The following is a 20,573-nucleotide window of genomic DNA, read 5'->3' on the forward strand; positions in this document are numbered from 1 at the left end:
TTGTTTTCCTCTATTTCTTTGCATTGATCGCTGAGGAAGGCTTTCTTATCTATTCTTGCTATTCTTTGGAACTCTGCATTCACATGCTTATATCTTTCCTTTTCTCCTTTGCTTTTCGCTGCTCTTCTTTTCACAGTTATTTGTAAGGCCTCCCCAGACAGCCATTTTGCTTTTTTGCATTTCTTTTCCATGGGGATGGTCTTGATCCCTGTCTCCTGTATAATGTCACGAACCTCATTCCATAGTTCATCAGGCACTCTATCAGATCTAGGCCCTTAAATCTATTTCTCACTTCCACTGTATAATCATAAGGGATTTGATTTAGGTCGTACCTGAATGGTCTAGTGGTTTTCCCTAGTTTATTCAATTTAAGTCTGAATTTGGTAATAAGGAGTTCATGATCTGAGCCACAGTCAGTTCCTGGTCTTGTTTTTGTTGACTGTATAGAGCTTCTCCATCTTTGGCTGCAAAGAATATAATCAATCTGATTTCGGTGTTGACCATCTGGTGATGTCCATGTGTAGAGTCTTCTCTTGTGTTGTTGGAAGAAGGTGTTTGCTATGACCAGTGCATTTTCTTGGCAAAACTCTATTAGTCTTTGCCCTGCTTCATTCTGCATTCCAAGGCCAAATTTGCCTGTTACTCCGGGTGTTTCTTGACTTCCTACTTTTGCATTCCAGTCCCCTATAATGAAGGGACATCTTTTTTGGGTGTTAATTCTAAAAGGTCTTGTAGGTCTTCATAGAACCGTTCAACATCAGCTTCTTCAGCGTTACTGGTTGGGGCATAGACTTGGATTACCATGATATTGAATGGTTTGCCTTGGAGATGAACAGAGATCATTCTGTCATTTTTGAGATTGCATCCAAGTACTGCATTTCAGACTCTTTTGTTGACCATGATGGCGACTCCATTTCTTCTGAGGGATTCCTGCCCGCAGTAGTAGATATAATGGTCATCTGAGTTAAATTCACCCATTCCAGTCCATTTTAGTTTGCTGATTCCTAGAATGTTGACGTTCACTCTTGCCATCTCCTGTTTGACCACTTCCGATTTGCCTTGATTCATGGACCTGACATTCCAGGTTCCTATGCAATATTGCTCTTTACAGCATCGGACCTTGCTTCTATCACCAGTCACATCCACAGCTGGGTATTGTTTTTGCTTTGGCTCCATCCCTTCATTCTTTCTGGACTTATTTCTCCACTGATCTCCAGTAGCATATTGGGCACCTACTGACCTGGGGAGTTCCTCTTTCAGTATCTATCATTTTGCCTTTTCATACTGTTCATGGGGTTCTCAAGGCAAGAATACTGAAGTGGTTTGCCATTCCCTTCTTCAGTGGACCACATTCTGTCAGACCTCTCCACCATGACCTGCCCGCCTTGGGTTGCCCCAAGAGCATGGCTTAGTTTCACTGAGTTAGACAAGGCTGTGGTCCTAGTGTGATTAGATTGGATTGACTAGTTTTCTGTGAGTATGGTTTCAATGTGTCTGCCCTCTGATGCCCTCTTGCAACACCTACCATCTTACTTGGGTTTCTCTTACCTTGGACGTGGGGTGTCTCTCCACAGCTGTTCCAGCAAAGCGCAGCCACTGCTCCTTACCTTGGATGAGGGGTATCTCCTCACCACTGCCCTTCCTGACCTTCAACGTGGTATAGTTCCTCTAGGCCCTCCTGTGCCCGCACAGCCACCGCTCCTTGGGCGTGTGGTTGCTCTTCCCAGCCGCTGCCCCTGGCCTCGGACGTGGGGTAACTCCTCTTGGCCGCCACCCTTCGAGCATGGGGTCCTCCTGGCTTTTGCCCCTGACCTCGGATGTGGGGTAACTCCTCTTGGCTACCGCCCTTCAGGCATGGGATCCTCCCGGCTTCTGCCCCTGACCTCGGATGTGGGGTAGTTCCTCTCGGCCGCGCTTAGTGTGCAGGTCATAGCTACACTCCAAATTTAAAAAAAAAAAAAACGGTTTGGAATGTAATTATTAGAAATCAAGCCATGATCTGGGAGAAAATACTTAGAGAGAGAAACAATGAGAATTCTGAGAGCCCATTTACGAAGGCCAAGGAGTCCACACTACATGGCTTCTAGTGTTCACATTTTGAAACCTCAGTGGGTGACAAGTTTAGGTGAAATGCTGAACAAGACATCAAATCACACATAAGACCCAGCCCACACTGGGAAGGCAAGAGCTACTGCCATCTCCACCCCAGGGCTGAGTGCCCTACTAAAGGCCACAGAAGACTACCTCCCTCCAGAGACTGTGTGTCATATCTCACACTGGGGAGGGTGGGGGTGTTCCTAAGGAATAAAAATTTAGAATGTTCCTATAACTTCCTACATGATTCAGAAGCAGTGAAGCAGTAGGTTCCTGGGTGCTTCAAACATTTCATGTCCCAAATAGCTTTTCAGAGAAATAACATGGAAAAGAAGGTTCAGGGCCTGTTTCACTGATCTAACCTGTTTTCTCATATATGATTAAAAAATTAAAACAAAAAATTCAGATGGGAGTGGAAATGGCTTGAGTTAATGTCAATCAAGAAGAAAATGGAAAAGAAAAAATCAAAGATAACCCTCCAAACCTCATTCCAAGATTCTCCCCTTTATATATTTTCCAGAACAGCTGATGAGTTGTCAACAGTTATTTTATTGAGCATTGCAAGGTGCACAGCATTGTACATAGCTTGAAAATGTCAAATTGACTCATCACATCCTTTATAAAGGCTTCCCCAACATCCATGTTTTGTGGGCTTTCCTGCTGTGCTCCAGGGATGCTAGTACCATTGCAGGCTTACCACGATGTGGTCCATGGATCAGCTCACCGCATCCTCCCCACTAGATATCTGAACTCCTCAAAGATGGGATGCACGTATTGTCAGTCTCTGCAACTTAGATGTTCAAATGCACATTGGATGGATGAATGACCAGTGTTTCACTCTAGCTCCTTCTTCAGATCCCTTCATCTGCATTTAGGGGCAAGTGCTGATGCTGAAGCGAACACTCAAAAGGCACAGTGGAACAGAGGAGTGTCCAAAGGCGTGGCTGATCCAGACTAGAAAGTCAGCTCTGCAATGATGAAGAGCTGGCTGACCTCTCCAAGGGCCTGAGAACATAGCAGAGCCACAGAAAAACCTTCCAGCCAGAGACGGGGCTCATTAACTCAAAATCCCACCCCAAAGGCCAACGTGGCTCACTGGGGCGGGCCAGCGGTCTGGCCACCTTCTGGGGCTGGTGAGCCACAGGCACAAAGACCCACAGTCCAGAGTGGAGGCTCTCAGCCACCCAACCTTGGGGATTCATTTTCCCTTTATTATCCCTTTCCAGATTTCAAAAAAGGCCACACCATAGTAAATAAATAAGACACTAAACAACTAGAACTGAAAAGGAAGACATTTTCGAATGGTTCTCAAGAAAAGTTTAGATGCCCTGCTCCTTGCATGGTGCCAAGGGGCTCAAGCTGCCATGGATGGCCCCTGTGGGCCTTTCGGTATGCAGATAGGTACTCTGAGAGGACATTAATTCCACGGGAGGCAGCAAGCTTACTGGTGTGCATGGACGGCTAGTTGCCTCATCACATGGGCCAAACCCATTTAATTCATCAGAGTCCAGTTTGTTCGATGGATGATGGAGAAAAACTGGCCCTAGACCAGGGAGGCACAGATCTGACATCCAAGGTGTGGGATGTCACCTCGGATAGGACCCGAGCAGAAGACCTTGGCTCCCGGTCTACCATCAGTTGGCATCAGGCGTCAGCTTCCTCATCAGAGGCGGCTTTGGTCAGGCTGAGCTTGTCTCTGGCCAGACCATCTCTCTGGTCCCCTCTGAAATTCCCTTTCTTTCATCTGCCAGGATTCTACCTGACCCATCAGTACCAAGGCACACTCTTCTCCTCCATGGCTCCTCACGCTACTGAAATGAAGGAAAGCCTGACTACAGATTTTTATGGTCACCAGCAGAAGTGTTGGTAAAATACTGCCTAAGAGTCTTAGATAATCTAGTGTATTACTTCCTATGATAGGTTCATGGTCTGGTGTCCCAGTCCCCTACCTCACATAACAAACTGATCAGGACGGCAGCTTGCCGGCTGCCCTGCTACTTCAGGTCCAATTCCATTATTCTTCTGCAAAAAAAGTAACTCTCATCACACTCACATTTCTTGGGCATCAACTTGATGCCGATGGTTCGCCCATCCTTCTCTCCTCGTTGCCTTTCTGGACCCAGGTCTCTGCACTGAACTTTCAGATGCACGGTGGCCTGCACCCCCAAATCAGCAGTTTACACTGGGTCCTATTCTACCTCACAGGAACTCTTTAGAACACTCAGAAAAATCCAGGTGATTCCCCCTCGGCTCTAGAAGGCAGAGCAAAGTTTGGGAGCTTCAGCTTCTTCCTGTTATCATTTTTCAGTGCAAGAATTAAAATGACAAGTGCTTGATCAATAAATTGGAGATTAGCTCTCATAAATAACTTGCTTTAATGGGAGAGTTATGTTTTCTAGCATCAAACACACTATAAAAATAATTTCCTGAGATAATGATTCTGAATCAAGATTATATACATATAAATTTAGATATATGTGTCTATGAATTTTTTTCCATGATGGCCAGAAGAGTTATAATTTTCTGACTATTTTTTTATACCTTTATACTAAAACCACCATTTAAGGACAGAGTCAGAACATTTTACTCTATTGGGTACTTGCTGGAAGTTTAAGAAAGACTGATCTAGTATTTTGCAGAATATGAATTTTCGTATTAGCTTAACATGTAGGTCTTTGAGCTCCAGCTTCTCAGCCAGAGATTTAATATATGTCGTTAATCCAAGCTTGGCTAAGGATATCCTCAGACCTACGGCACCTATTCAGAGCAGACCTATTCTGATCTTTGCACTCCCTTTTTAACATCTGGGTAGCATTCAAGGGGCAAACAATCTTAGTCCTTGCATTCAGAATTTGTTATGCCATATTTGCATATAATGCTTACCATTAACTCAAAGGAAAAATGCAGCAAAATTCAACGTTGGAGAAACAAAACAACCTTACAGATCCTCGGGAGTCATGGAAAGCTAAGGGACGTAATAGATTCTATATCCTAAGAGAGCTATTTCAACAAGGAAGTGGTCTGTACCTCACCAAGTCAGCTGAGCTGGGGAGAAAGAGAAGCAAAATGATAACAAATTGGCCAGGAATACTTATATCAGTTTTGTCTTGAGTCTCAGAGAGTAATAGCAGGAATAAATTCCTTTCTACTTTTCTCAGAGACAGTTTGGTTTAAAGTGGTCCTCTTCCAGATTCTCCTTCTTCTGTAATTTTTACTGATCACAAATGAACACCAGCATCTCTCACAAGGTCTCCTGTATCAGAGTGACTAACTGATGGGGATGGCTTGGAAGTTTACCCACATCCCAGCAGGCAACCTACACATAATCCCACCCTGAACACGTCTCTTGGGTTAGGTTGGAACAGGCAGACACCCCCACCAAAGGCCAAAATATAACTGACAGTGAACAGAAAACCATACTATAGACAAAATATTCCAGCTTTCTCTATTATAAAAAAAATCAAATTCACTGGGACCGGGCACTCATAATTTTTTTTTTCTATAACTCCCCAGGATTGTCAAAAGTAATCTTGTAGCCAACCCGCTTGCAGACAGTAAAGATGACCTGAAATAGACCACCCATGGTGCCAAAAGCCGTGTCAAAGAGCAGAGAGAGGATGCCACCAAGGCCCATGGCAATGTCCCTGCAGACGATCGGAACTGCGCCTATGGTGTACACGGGGAACGTGGCCACGTCCACAAGCACCCGGACAGGGACACCCACGACGCGGCAGACCACCTTCAGCAGGCAACAAAGGATCCGGAGCACGGCCCTGGTGATCCTGACCGTGACTTTGAGGACCTTCCAGGGAATGCTGCCCAGCTCCTCCCCGATGGTCAAGAAGTAGGTGATGGTGGCTGACCCCAGGCGATAAAGGCAACTTTCTAGACCGTTAATCACCTGCTTGGTGACATACCAGAGGAAATACACAGTGTACTTCAGGATCCCAAAGGCAAGGTAATAAATTAACTGGCAGAGCTTGATCAACGGGGTAATGACAAAGCCCAGGAGTCTTCCCAGAAGACTACTTCCTTCCCCAGATGTCTCCGGAGGTGGCAGGGCAGACCTGGTTCCCCTCGCGCTGGAGAGCATCTCGGAGCCGCCCTCAGAGTCCAGCCTCCGCTCCTCGTCCTGGACTTGGTTAACCACCTCCAGGATTTTTTTCATCTTCTCTGTGTCTTGGTCAGTTTCCCCACAGTTGTTCTGGAACAGCTGAAGGTGGAATGGAAGCAGCTTCTCCAGGTCCCTCAGCATCACATCCTCGATGACCTCCTGGTCACGGGTGTGCTTGACAAAGCCCATGGCCCAGCCTCCCGCAGGGACCGCGCAGCAGGCTGCCAGCCAAACAAAGTCCGGGATGCTCACTCTGTCGCTGACCCTGAGGTCCGAGGGCACGGCACCTGTGATGATGTAGAGCTCGTCCCCGCTGCCACACTGCGGGGTCAGAGCTCGCTCCATCAGGCTGTTGAGATTCATGTACCACCTTTCCTGGAAGGACGGGGTCATCGGAGCCGCGTTTGTGAGAGTGAAGGTGGCCGAGTGGGGGTCAGTGCTGAGAGAGAACGGGTAGAGCTGCCCGGTCCGGTAATCAGAACCCAGGAAATCTGCATTCAAGGCTTGGTTGCTTCCCAGCTTGTTCACAGACCTGACGGCCTCGGCCTCATCCATCACCTCCTCCAGGCTGCTGTTGGGGTCATCAATCTGAAAGGAGAGAGCAAGGTTGAGATGCGTCCCTGTTCACAGCAGACTGGGGATCCTCGGACCATCCTGCCCAGACTCTAGTGAAGTCCCGACTATACAGACACTTCCAACACTTTGGTCTGGAAGTACACACACACTTCGTCCTAATACCCCACAACCCTAGTGTCTGAAAGCATCTTTCAAGTTGGCTATATCCTCTTCCACTCTCTGCGTCTATTCCACTCTCGACCTACAGTAATGACCTATCCCACACTCACACAAATACACCATCAGAACACCGGTTTTCAATCTGCTGCGGTTTTATAAACGTCATACCCTTTTCCGGGAATGTTTTTCCATGAGATTCAAACTGACTGCAAAAACGAAAGCAAGGGGAAAAGTAAATCTCAGCAGGCCTGTAAAAATCAGAACTTGAATTCAGATAATCAGCCAACAATGTGAGCTGCAATTTAAAGAACGCAGTCTTAAGTGAATTTTGCATATTTTGGGATATACAAAGAGCAATCAACTCTAATCAGAGAATTTAAATCAAATAGAGGGACATGTATAGATTATTGTCAGTTATATTAGATACTTCCCAGGCCAAGATAGAATTTGACCAGCTGCTCTTCGAACTTCATCTCCTCATAGTATTTGCTATTATTAACAATGCATTTTCTGTCTAGGCCTATTGAGCTATTTGCTAAATATCAATAACTATATATATATATATCCCTCTTAGTTCTGCTCTATTCATTTTAAATTCAGCAGAATAATGTATACATCACTTTGCCAATCTGAAAAGATGAAAGGAAAGAGCTCAGGACTGACCCCAAACTCTGTTTTAGCTCCCAAATTCGACTATAAATTTCTTGACACCGTGGATCCTGTACATAGGACCCAGTCAAGGACAGACACATTAGTCACTAAGTCATGTCCAACTCTTTGTGACCCATGGACTGTAGCCTGCCCAGCATCTCTGTCCATGGGATTTTCCAGGAAAGAATACTGGAATAAATTTCCATTTCCTTTTCCAGGGAATCTTCCCAATCCAGGAATCGAACCCATGTGTCCTGCATTGGCAGGGAGATTTGTTACCACTTGAGAATCTCAAGGCACTCTTGTTAATCTGAGATCAGTATTAACTGGTCACTGCAGTATTTATAATGGCAGGAAGCTGAACCAACCTACATTTTCAAAAACTGGCAACAGTTAAATAAATGGTGTTATATCCATCAAGGAAATATCTCAAAGCCATTAAAAAGCACTTGTAATGATAGGGAAATACGTGCTATAATTTTGAAAGGAAAAGGCAGATTAGAAAATTAAATGATAACAATTTTTTAAGCCTAAAAATGAGCAAGAAAAAAGTTTGAAACACATGAAAATGTCCATTATGGCTGATCGACTCCCAAGGATACAAGCGATACATTTTTTCCCTTGTTTTCTTGTTTCTCTTGGTTCAGCTCTTACCTACATTAACCCACAGATGATTTATATGTTAGTTTCAAAAGGAAAAAAAGAAATGAATTAAAAGAAGTAAATTCTGACTAATTGATTCCCTAGAGTTGGTGCTACTTGCTAAACCCAAGAGGGCCAAGGCCATGTGGATTGCTGTACCTCACGTGGGAGGGCAACCCACTCTGCATTTCTCCAGCTCTGCAACAACAAATGTAGGCATGCTCATGCGCGCATGTGTAGCATCAGTGAGGGCAACGAATGAGCAAGGTGGTGTGAAAGCAGGAATAGTCATGAAAGCGAATGGAGTATTCCATAGCCTCACCTTTCAAGGTCGTTCCGTCCCTGCCCCCAGACTCGAATTAGAAATGATCCTGGATGGTCCCCACTCCCACCACACCCCTAGAGGACAGCGATAAGACGCTCATCCATTTTGTAAAGCTGCCCTTGCTCTCCTATAGCCAGAAGATACAACCCATGGAAATATCTGCCTCATTCCTGAATCATGAGATCAAGGTATGGCAGAGCCAAGATTGTAGAGTCTTGGGTGGAAGGCCAGGAATTTTAGGGTGCCTGTTTATTCTCCCTGCTTACTAGGATACTAGGTCTGCATTTAGCCTGGTGTGGCTTCTTTATCCCATCTAGAAGAAACCTGGAGCTGGGTTTTGTTTTTTTTGTTCTTTTTTTTTTTTACTGGTAGCCAGTGACAGAGCATAGGGCAACACACTGGTTCATCTTCTTTCCAAGAGCCACCCAGGGATGAAATAATGCCTGCAAGGACAGAAGGCAGGCTGGAACACAGACAGAGAAAAGAGATTCTTAGATAAAGAAGGGGAAGGAACCAAAAAGGGCCAGGCAGGGAAAGAAAAGGGGAGGGATAAAAGAGAGGGGGGAGAAAAGAAGAGAGTGAGATTGGGTGTGTGTGTGTGTGCATGTGTGTAAGAGACAGCCTACAACATCCTGCTCTTAGACAGAAACCAGAATTGTGGGTTGATTTACTCCCAAACTTCAGAGCGTGGTCTCCCGTGGCTAAGGTCAGAGGAGACTAAGGCGGGGGCTTCCACGTCCTCTCAGGCCACTTGAGTTCAAAGGGCTCCAGGTATCTGCCATAACGGAGTCTCTCCTGCCTGCAGCTCGCAGGTACATGGGAATGGGCCAGGATGAACCGAGGTGACTGCGGACGTCGGGACCTAATTCCACAGTGGGCCCTGTGCACCTCCCTGCCCTGAGCCTCTGCAGGCAAAGCAGAGACTAAACGATGTGGTCCGGATGCACAGGCAGGAGAGAGCACGTCTTCCTTTCCCTTTTCCTGGCCTTCTTCAGAACCCCACATCCATGGTCACTGTATTGTTATGAACCCCAAATTGGCCCTATGGTTTGACGACAGGGTAGAATATAGTGTTGGAAGTGAAGATAGAAAGTCTGTATCTGGTACCTATATAGCAATACAGCAGGAGGTCAAGGACTAATTTTTCTTAACTACCAATTAAATGATTTCAATATAATGTTACAGAAGGTCTTTTCTTTTTACCTGATTCTACAGGTGGGGAAACTAAAACACAGAAAGGTGAATTTTTCCAAAGTCATCCAAAAATTAGCAGGACAGAATTTGAACTGAGGTCAGTCATTTTATTCCTAAGGCACACATTCTTTATGACTAAGCCATGCTTTCCACATATTAACAGACACTGCTGTACCAGTTTTCTACGTCAGAGAGTAGAAAACCAAACAGAAAAAGAAATCATAGTCTCCTTTTCACTCTATGACACAGAATAAATGAAATTCCTTAAAGGTACAGGGAGAGAAGCCGGTCTGAGAGCCCTGGGGTTGCAATCCCCAGAAAGAAGGGAGAGTGGAAAGGGGAAGGTGAATGGGCACACATGCAGACCGGCCCTCAGGCTTCCTTTCTGCCTTTGCCCAGAGCACATGGAAGCTCAGCCGCCAGCTTCACAAGCCAAGGAAGGTGGCAGCTCAGACAGGAGCAACCGGCCAGAGTAGTTTCCAGCTTGCACGCTTGCACTTAGTCGCTCAGTCGTGTCCGATTCTTGCAACTCCATACACTGTAGCCTGCCAGGCTCCTCTGTCCATGGGATTCTCCAGGCCAGAATACTGGAGTGGGCTGCCATTTCCTTCTGCAGGGGATCTTCCTGACCCAGGGATCGAACCCACGTCTCTGGCATTGCAGTCAGACTCTTTACCGACTGAGCTATGGAGGAAGCATACTACTACCCTTAAAAAGTGGGCAGCTGGCTGGTCTCCCGGAGACGTTGGTTCTATTAGCACCTTACTTGGCTACTTGCTTTCTTTCTCTACACCAGCAGCTATAACAGAGAGCAGTAAGCACAGTGAAACGTCATGGAGAAAAACTGTCAGGCATTCTAGGATTGTCTTGCCTGGTCACAGTTCAATACAGTGATGTATATACTGTACATAAATCAGTGTGGATGCTACCAGTCAAAATCAAAACAGAAAATAAATAATAGATTTCTCAAGGCTTACCTAACACAGTCTTATGAGGGAAGTTGCTCAGTCTGTCTCTTTGCAACCCCATGGACCGTAGCCCACCAGGCTCCTCTGTCCATGGGATTTTCCAGGCAAGAGTACTGGAGTGGGGTGCCGTTTCCTTCTCCAGGCGATCTTCCCAACCCAGGGATCGAACCCAGGTGTTCCACACTGCAGGGTGACGCTTTACTGTCTGAGCCACCAGGGAACACAGTCTTAAATCTCTGACCAAAATACCAAAGAACGTTTTATGAGACCATATACTGATCTTCAGTGAACTCTCTATTCTCTCCTCCGAGGATCCAATCACATCAAAGCCTCTCTTTCTATCCTTTTTGTGTGACTTACGTTCTTTTTCATAGTGTTGTGCATTAGTCGTTCTGCCAGGTCTGACTCTGAGACCCCATGCGCTGTAGCCCTCCAGGCTCCTCTGTCTGTGGACGCCTCCAGGCAAAAAGACTGCAGTGGGTAGCCACTCCCTTCTCCAGAGGATCTTTCCAACCCAGGGACTGAAGCTGGGTCTCTTGCATTGCAGGCAGATTCTTTACCATATGAGCCATTTATATCTTATTAACTCTCTATATTGCCCTCCAGGTGAGTCCTTAGATCTATCTTCCAAGTCACTAAGTCTCTCCTTAGGTATGTTTAGTTTAATACCTACTTTGTTGAGGTGTTTTTCTTTTTTCCTTTTTGTTTCTCATTTCAATGACTCTTCTTTCTTTCCTAGCATTTCTATTTGGTTCTATTGAAAATTCTGTTTGTTTGTTTTTTTCTCTTGAGAAATTTTTTTTAATCTTTCTTAGATATTCTTAAATTCCCTTTAAGATCTGTCTATTTTATTTGGCTTTTCAGTTTATTTTGTTGCTCCTATTGCTTGACTTTATACTTAAAGTCAAGTGTATACTTAAGTGCTCTGCAATTTTTGCCCATGAGCTTGTCTTCATAAAAGGTCCATGATGGTCTGTTGAAAACAAAAAAAGACAAAAATGGAAACAAAAACAAATCTAATAGGACTGCATTTGCAGTTGCTTCTTCTGGAGCTCTAAAGAGTTCAATGAATCTGGACTAGCTTCTGAGTTTTTTCATAGGTTAGGGTTTCCCCATGGAGAAAGCGGTGCACATTTGGACCCATACAAAGGAAAAATGACAGCTTCAGGCTTACTTCTGGAGGTTGACTGTTTCCACTAATGACATGGTGTAGGCAGCTACTTCCTATAACAACTTGCAAGTACCTTTCCTGCCTGGTTCACCAAAGCTGCAACAGTTTGCCAGCCCCTAGCTTTACCTGGAGAGCTCAGCTCCAGACCCACAGCATGGATAGGTTATGTAACCTTGACGTCTGTCCACAGGCAGTTTAGAGCCCTAGCCCCTAGCTTCCACGTGTCCTCCCACACACAGCTTTGGCTATTGATTTCTCATATATTTCTGGCACCTGAAAATTTCTTTTTTGCTGAAATATGAATTTAATTTAAATATATAGATAATTTTAAAATTCAATATTTCTATGTGATTGCAGTGGAAGGTGAGGAACTGCACACCTGCCCAGGAACGTTGTCTAAGGTTATAAAGTTTCTGCTAAAACATGCCTTGTTTACTTTTATAACTCACTATAGATTTATCATCCCCAAGTTTATTTACTTTGCTTAAATCTCCTTCTTTTCTATTTAGGCCACCTTCTGTGTGGTGTAAGTAGAACAGTACCTTCCAAGACCTTTCTCTGATGTGTCAAGAACTCTACAGGCTGAACTCTCTCACTAAGAATAAGACAGAAGGACTCCCAGCCCTTTGCCAAAACACACCAGCCAGCTTACAAACAACCTGTTTGGTTTTTGTTTATTTTTTACTAATTCCTTTGCTTTATCTATTAGCTATAATTCTCTCCTCTCTTCATATAGGTATTTCTGTGTTATTCAAATTCATTTTCATTGATTTTGTATTTGCAATTTGGAGTCATTAAAAATGGATATTCCATTATGAAGTCACTCTACCATCTCATCATAAAACATATTAAAACCCAGGGCCTTAAAACGGTCCGCTAACTCATCTCTACTGTAGTAGGGACGTCTATCACGATTTCTACTTCCTGTCTTAAAGCTGCTTTAACTTATGACAAAAGTTAACCTGTCTTTGAATTATGACAAAACTTTGTTTTGATCTCAAGATAACTGTGGTTCTAATGTCATTTGTTAAAGAATCATCTGAAAGTCTAAATAAAATCAGTTATAACAGCTTCCCCCTCATCATGCTTACTAAACTCTATGAAACAACCACTATATCTTAGTAGGCTCTCACTTTCTGAAGGAACAGCCAAGCGTGTGTGTAACTAAAATCTCTGACTCATGTATGGGAAACTGTACTGAAAACAATAAGAATATTTGATTTAAAAGTCGAATGCATTCTTTGAGACACTGTCCCACAAAGGGCAGGTGTTTTTTGTTTTTTTCCAGGCTCTCTGCAGACACAGTTTAATGAGCTGGTTACTGCAATTACACTAAATTACCAACAACACTGCTCCCTACAGACAAAAATACACCTATGATGTAAGAGGTAATTTCAGATTACAGTTTTTGGGCTGCCCTTGCCCTTTTGCAAGCACCACTAACCTTTCTCTTCGGTTTCTCAGCAGACTCCCTGGATGAAGGGACAGGTACAAAGCTCTCTGTGTAATCTACCTCCCTACTGACCTAGTCCTCCTGGGCTGCCAGTGTTATTTGATACAGCTTCTGGGTTTAATGGAATTTTTTTTTTTTCCTAATCACAACATGTTAGGTAAGTTTTAGAAGAATGAGCACTCCCCATCCACCAGCATCCTGCCCCATAAACAACTTTATAATAAATTCGTTTTCAAATTTAATGCCAAGAAAAAAACCTGTTTCTCTCAATGAGTTGGTCTGTTTACTTTAGCAGACAGCCAAAGCTACTTAAACCCACGGGATTTTTTCCCCTCCTTTGGAATTAAATAAAAGGAGACTTTCAATTTTCCTGCTAATATGCATGGAAGAAAAATAGATTAGGAGAAAACTGAGAAGGAGAACTGGAGGGGAAATAGGCGCCCATGTATTGAGGCTATTTATGTGTGACTGCTACTGTAGGAGAAAACAGGAGGAATGGTAATAACAATAATAACCGGCAACACTTAGTGAGTACCACATGGCAGGCGCTATTCTAAGAATTTCACATGTACTAAATCCGTAAGTAGCTGCACCAAGTACTCACTCATCTAAACCCACAAAAACTAGGTACTATTACCATTTTTTGACAGGTGGAGAAACTGAGGCACATCAAGATTAAGTAGCATACTCAAGGTCACACAGTTGGTGAGTGATGATGTCACAGCTGCTGCTCTGAATCCCTGCTTCACATACCTCCAAATGGCACCAAGAAACTCACCATCTACTTAGAGAAGCAAGACACAGACACATACAAAACTAAATAGGAAACCAAGGAAAAACCAGATAAAGTTAAGTGCCAAATAAACGTTATGAAGAAAAAGAGCAATCAGATTCCAGAGGAAGGAAGGACACCATAAACAGTCAGAGAAGATAAGATATCTTTAGCTTTTGGAGAAAACAAAAGTTGAGGCAGGGTTAGAAGGATATGCAAGGTTTTGATAAACTTAGAGAAACAGAAAGGTCAGTATGGCTTAAGGAGACATTTTCACAAAGGCTTGAGAGATGGGGAGTTTGTGAAAATGGGACTCTGAGAAAGGAAAAGCTTTAATTGGGAGGGATAGCAGGGGACCAGATTATAAATGATCTGATATACAGATAACTCATCATAGAATAATTACAACTAAAGCTCACCGAGTGCTCTCTAGGTAGTGAGCACCATGTAAAAGTGTTACAGGACACACCTTCTTTAATCCTAACAGGATCCCTACTGCCTCCTCTGTAGAACGTGTAACGCAGGCTCAGTCACTGAGTAGCTTGTGGATATCACGCTGTCGGTGGGGGAGGCTGAGTTTGCAAACCCACATGGTCTGACTTCAGCAACTATAAAATGCTCCAGCTCCACTCTGCTCTCTGGGTCCTTTCAATGCCGCGTTTCTGAGTCTGGACTTGATCTGTACATTCCCTAAGGCCAGAACATCAGTCATTTCAGTCACTCAGTCATGTCCGATTCTTTGTAACCCCATGAATCACAGCACGCCAGGCCTCTCTGTCTATCACCAACTCCCGGAGTTCACTCAGACTCACGTCCATCAAGTCTGTGATGCCATCCAGCCATCTCATCCTCTGTCGTCCCCTTCTCCTCCTGCTCCCAATCTCTCCCAGCATCAGGGTCTTTTCCAATGAGTCAACTCTTCGCATGAGGTGGCCAAAGTACTGGAGTTTCAGCTTTAGCATCATTCCTTCCAAAGAAATCCCAGGGTTGATCTTCTTCAGAATAGACTGGTTGGATCTCCTTGCAGTCCAAGGGACTCTCAAGAGTCTTCTCCAACACCACAGTTCAAAAGCATCAATTCTTCGGCGCTCAACCTTCTTCACAGTCCAACTCTCACATCCATACATGACAACAGGAAAAACCATAGCCTTGACTAGACAGAACTTTGTTGGCAAAGAAATGTCTCTGCTTTTCAATATGCTGTCTAGGTTGGTCAAAACTTTCCTTCCAAGGAGTAAGCATCTTTTAATTTCATGGCTGCAGTCACCATCTGCAGTGATTTTGGAGCCCCAAAAATAAAGTCTGACACTGTTTCCACTGTTTCCCCATCTATTTGTCATGAAGTGATGGGACCAGATGCCATGATCTTCGTTTTCTGAATGTTGAGCTTTAAGCCAACTTTTTCGCTCTCCTCTTTCACTTTCATCAAGAGGCTGTTTAGTTCCTCTTCACTTTCTGCCATAAGGGTGGTGTCATCTGCATATCTGAGGTTATTGATATTTCTCCAGGCAGTCTTGATTCCAGCTTGTGCTTCTTCCAGCCCAGTGTTTCTCATGATATACTCTGCATATAAGTTAAGTAAGCAGGGTGACAATATACAGCCTTGACATACTCCTTTTCCTATTTGTAACCAGTCTGTTGTTCCATGTCCAGTTCTAACTGTTGCTTCGTTAGGAACGTGTAATTCCAGGGAAATATACACTTACCCACACTGGGCAGGAAAGACCCTGAGGTAGCTGAGGGAATGGAAGGGAAAGGACATGTGCGTAACTCTGGAAGGAAGGTGCCCCAGGACGTGGAGGCAGACCCGGCAGGGTCCCTGGAAGGTGAAAGATAATGTCCAACTCTGGAGCCCAGGTCACCCGAAAATGAAGGGCAATGGAGGGAAAGTGAACAGGCTGACCTCTAAAAGGGACAAAGCTGACAGGCAGAAACATTTTATAGCAGCTGGAGATACAGAACTGGAGCTTGGGCATGAAAGCAAGGTTGGCCAAAGAGAGATAAAGGCTCATCCTGGTGCATACGCATCCTGGGGTCGGAGTACTGGGGCATAACTCACGTGAGATTTGAAGGACAGTGCATGTAACTCTGTGGACAGCGAGAAGTGAACCAACAGATGCTTCTATTTTAATAGCTATGCATTAGTGTTTAATTTCTCCTGGGAAGATATAACCAGTAATTCCTACACACAATTTCACGATCTGATTATTTAGGATAAGACTAAATTTGTTTTCCAATGATTTTATTTAAAGTCAATGTAAAGACCAGATCTCAAGTAAATAGCAGTACAAGCGGGACTCTGGAGAAGCAGGGGTGCAAATGACTATCATTTAGAAACACTGCAGTGCAGCAACCCATTGAGTTCAGTTCAGTCGCTCAGTCGTGTCCGACTCTTTGCAACCCCATGAACCGCAGCACGCCCGGCCTCCCTGTCCATCACCAACTCCCGGAGTCCACCCAAATCTATGTCCATTGAGTCGGTGATGCCATTGAACCAGCTCATCCTCTGTCGTCCCCTTCTCCTCCTCCCCTCAATCTTTCCCAGCATCAGGGTTTTTTCAAATGAGTCATCAACCCATTGACTCTTGACAAAACCCCACCAGGTAACTAGTATCATCATGTCCACTTTACACACAGAAAAACTAAAATTTGGGTAAGGGGCAGGTACAAGGCCACTCAATTTGTCAATGGCACAGCCAAGGCCATGCTGGGCATTCTCAGATTCAAAAGGTCCTAGCCCCACCCATCAGCAGTCCAGCCTCTAGGTGAGCAAGAGCAGTGAGGAAGGAGGCACTGGAGGACGGGATGGAGGGTGGACAGAGGGGCAACTGGGAAACTGATGGCGCCGCGGGGGAATCAATCGTCCAGTATCACATCGAAGTCAAGAGAGGACAGAGCTTTGGCTAGAGGGGGATCAGCAGTGCACGCCACCTGCACAGAGAGGAAAAGGAAGGATGGAGACAAGGGCCGAGGGCTGTGATGATGAGAGTCATTCACGAGGCTTCAGAGGGCAATTTCCCCAGCGGGCTCAGGAAGGAAGACAGGTGGTGGACGTGGCTGGGTTTGGGCAAGAAGAGGCTGCAGACAGACCTGCATTCGAGCAGTCTTCCCTCGTGGCTCAGAGGGTAAAGCAACTTCCTGCAATGCAGGAGACCTAGGTTCGATCCCTGGGTCAGGAAGACCCCCTGGAGAAGGAAATGGCAACCCACTCCAATATTCTTGCCTGGAGAATCCCATGGACAGAGGAGCCTGGTGGACCACAGTCCACGGGGTCACAAAGAGTCGGACACGACTGAGTGACTTTACTTTACATAAAGGCAGGGGAGGAACATGGCCTCAGCAGGAGAAGCAGGGCCCACAGGGGTGAGAAAAGATATTCCACCAGCCCCCTCCAAACTCTCAAGGAAGAAAGGGCACTGGGAGTGTGGGACAGCCTAGGTCTCCAGACATGCAGCATTGGGGAGCATCTCAGGGAGATGATACCAAAGCGATGGGCTAGAGGGGCAGGGGGTCCCTAAGCAGGGGCCCTGTCCCAGAGGGCTCCCGGGCTGTGAAGTCCAGGCAAGCTTCAGGGCACCACTGCTGGGAGCACACAGAGCAGGAGCAGAGAGGAGCGCGGTGGGCTCGGGGATGGGGCAGGTGGGCCCATGGCTGATGGGGGCTAGCCGGAGTACAGACAGGGCTGAGGGGTGCGGGACACGAGGGAATCCGGTGCTGGGCAGGCTGACCCCAAGGACAACGTGGGGAAGGGTCAGCCCAGGACACCAGGGAGACAGTTTCAACACGATGAAAGAATGATCTCCCCATGTGAGCCACAGATGTGCATACGATGTCCTCGCAGACAAGGAAGGAGGGGCTCCAGGAAGAACGGACGGACCTCTATCTCTGCTCCAGGATTTCTCCCTGGGAAAGCTGGTCGTGGAGAAGGATGATCAAAGGGGTGCTGGAGCTCCGCACTGATGCGCCCTAGGAAGGCTGGAGTCTCCTTCCCCCACTCAGTCTTCATAAGCACACGCTGATAATGATTCACACCAGACTCTGGTCGCAAGCAACCTCGCCAACTCCTATCGAACTGTGGCCACAGGGACAGGACGTTTCCTCTGGGGGTTGTTTTGCTTTTCAACCAGAGTTAGGTCCATGGATGAGTTGAACAGCACAAACTATGATACACGGACACGGATATTAAAGAAACGCGGTCACCCCACGGCCCATCAGCAGGTGGGTGGGAGGGAGGGCCCCCCCCTTGCAAGTAACCGAGAGTGTAGCTGACCATCGGAACATCAGATAACCTTATCAGAGCTGGAGGCTGCGGACCGAGCCTCTGCATGCTCCCAGCGTCAGAATGAACTAGATCTGAGGACTCACCACGGAAAACACCCAGCTGGGGTTTCAGAAAAGCCGTGTTTCAAAAAAGAAGTGGAGGCCAGTGGGGCCACAAGAGGTGAGAAAGGATTTTTGAGGAGGAATAAACCTCCAGGCCTTTCAGCTCCTCAGGAAAGGCATAAACAGCTGTGACCCACCCACTGCAGGAAAAAAAGAAATCCTCCCCGCTTGGCATCAAAAATCTTCTTTATCCTCTTGGGAGTAGAAACAGCTTTAGAAGAATGAGAAGGATGCTTTTTCCTTTTTTTTTTTAGGGGATGAGAAATGCAGGGTTTTTCATTTCCTGAACAGCCTTCCTGCCCTGAGTCACCCTTCCTCCAGGCTGCCCACACTCCCCGCTGCCTTCGGGAAGAGCTGCCCCGGCACTGGGCACACTGTAGGCGCCTGGCACACATCTGCGTCAGGGAAGCCGTGCAGACGCAAAGACATGCGCGACCTAGGAGTTCTACCCTGCTAGGTCAGAAGACGGTGGGACAGGAGAAGGGAGGAAACGATGGCGCCCTTGCATGTGAGACCTTCCTTTGTCTTCAAAATCTGAACAAATGCAAATAAAAGAGGCGGGGTGAAAAAAATGATCCAATCCTGAATTTGCTGTCTGACTCAGGGAACTCAAATGGGGGGCTCTGTAATAATCTAGAGGGGCGGGAGAGGGTGGAAGTCGGAAGAGTCAAGAGGGAGGGGACCTAGGTATACTTGGGGTGAATTCATGTTGATGTGTGACAGAGATCAAACCAATATTGTAATCATTAATCAATTAAAAATAATTTTTTTTTAAAAGGAAAGAAAGTGGAAGAAAAAAAAGAGAAAGTGGAAGAAAAAGAAAAAAAGACCCAATCCTAAATTGGCACGGGGTGCAGGCCAGGGAGGCCTTGAGGGAAACTCCCGTGGGGCGTCTCCCGCCCCTTCCCCGGGAGCCCGAGACAGCCCCCTGCGCCTTTAAGGCCTCTCGAGACCTGTGGTAACTTCTCGGATTACAACACCCCTGGTCCTATTCCTCCTTACTCGCTGCAGCCAGTTTTCCACTCCACTGTTGCTTTCTTTTCCAGCGCAATTATTTTTAGCATTTGACTATGTGCTACAGAATTCAGAAAAGTCAGTTAAATTGCGACATCCCCATGTCTAATTTTTTCCATCTTCGGCGTGCAGACAAGATCAGAGGTTCTTAGAATCACCTGTGTGTGCTCGTTTCAATCCCAAGGACGGTAGCCCACCAGGCTCCTCTGCCCATGGGACTTCCCAGGCAAGAAGACTGGAGTGGGTTGCCATTTCCACCTCTGTCTCCAGAGGATCTTCCTGACCCCAAGTTCGAACCCGCATCTTCGGTATTGGCAAGCAGATTCTTTACCACTAGCGCCACCTGGAAGCTTCAAAAAGCTTGAGTGGGGGGTGGTGCTTGGAGATTGGTTCAGGATTTTTTTTTTTTTTTAAGTTCTCCAGGTGATTCCAAATGGAGAACCCCTGTGCTAGATCACTATCAGATTCATGTTTGCTCTTTAATGGAAATAAGCCCCTCTCTATACAGCTTCTATAGGAAATTAGTGATGTTTCCTTAAATCAATACTTCTCAAAATTCAGCCTGTATTAGAAGCAACTTACATCTTGTTTAAAATGCAGATTTCTGGGCTCCACACTGGAGATGCTTTCAGAAGGCCTCTGGTGGTTTCAGGATTGCATTTTTAACCACCACCCCCAGTAAGGCTGATGCCAGGACAGGGGTCCATGGACAACTCTGAGGCACAAACGCTGATGAGGTCAGCTCTGGTGGTGGCCCAGCTGGGCTTGATTTTTTCACACCCTATTAATACTCTGTGAGAGGTGTTATCCTCAAATTGCAAGAGCTGGGATGGTAAAGCCGAGAAAGAGAATAAGTACTACAGGGCCATTCGGATCCTCCACTCATCAGAGCAGCTAATGTTCTGATCACAAAACCGGGTACATATGGATTTTGCGCCTTATTCACGTGTGAGGTGAGAAGCCTCTTTTTGCTATTTGTACTTTTTGGATCATGTCTCACTACTCTTTCTAACATCTTCAAGAGCATCCTGTATTTGCAGGTTAAATGACAAACTGG

The 20,573-nt window shown here is 45.8% G+C and overlaps 1 protein-coding gene across 1 annotated transcript in view; it reads right to left on the reverse strand.

The window, feature by feature from the left end:
- Positions 1–2,630: 2,630 nt before the first annotated feature.
- ENDOD1 (endonuclease domain containing 1) overlaps positions 2,631–20,573 on the reverse strand; it is a 34,608-nt gene continuing 16,665 nt past the window's right edge. The window contains exon 2 of the mRNA XM_052652406.1: positions 2,631–6,796. Coding sequence (XP_052508366.1) covers positions 5,594–6,796 — 1,203 coding nt within the window. The 3' untranslated portion in view covers positions 2,631–5,593. The remainder of the gene's footprint in view (positions 6,797–20,573) is intronic.

Source organism: Budorcas taxicolor, chromosome 15, assembly GCF_023091745.1.
Source record: "Budorcas taxicolor isolate Tak-1 chromosome 15, Takin1.1, whole genome shotgun sequence".
Classification (NCBI taxonomy): domain Eukaryota; kingdom Metazoa; phylum Chordata; class Mammalia; order Artiodactyla; family Bovidae; genus Budorcas; species Budorcas taxicolor.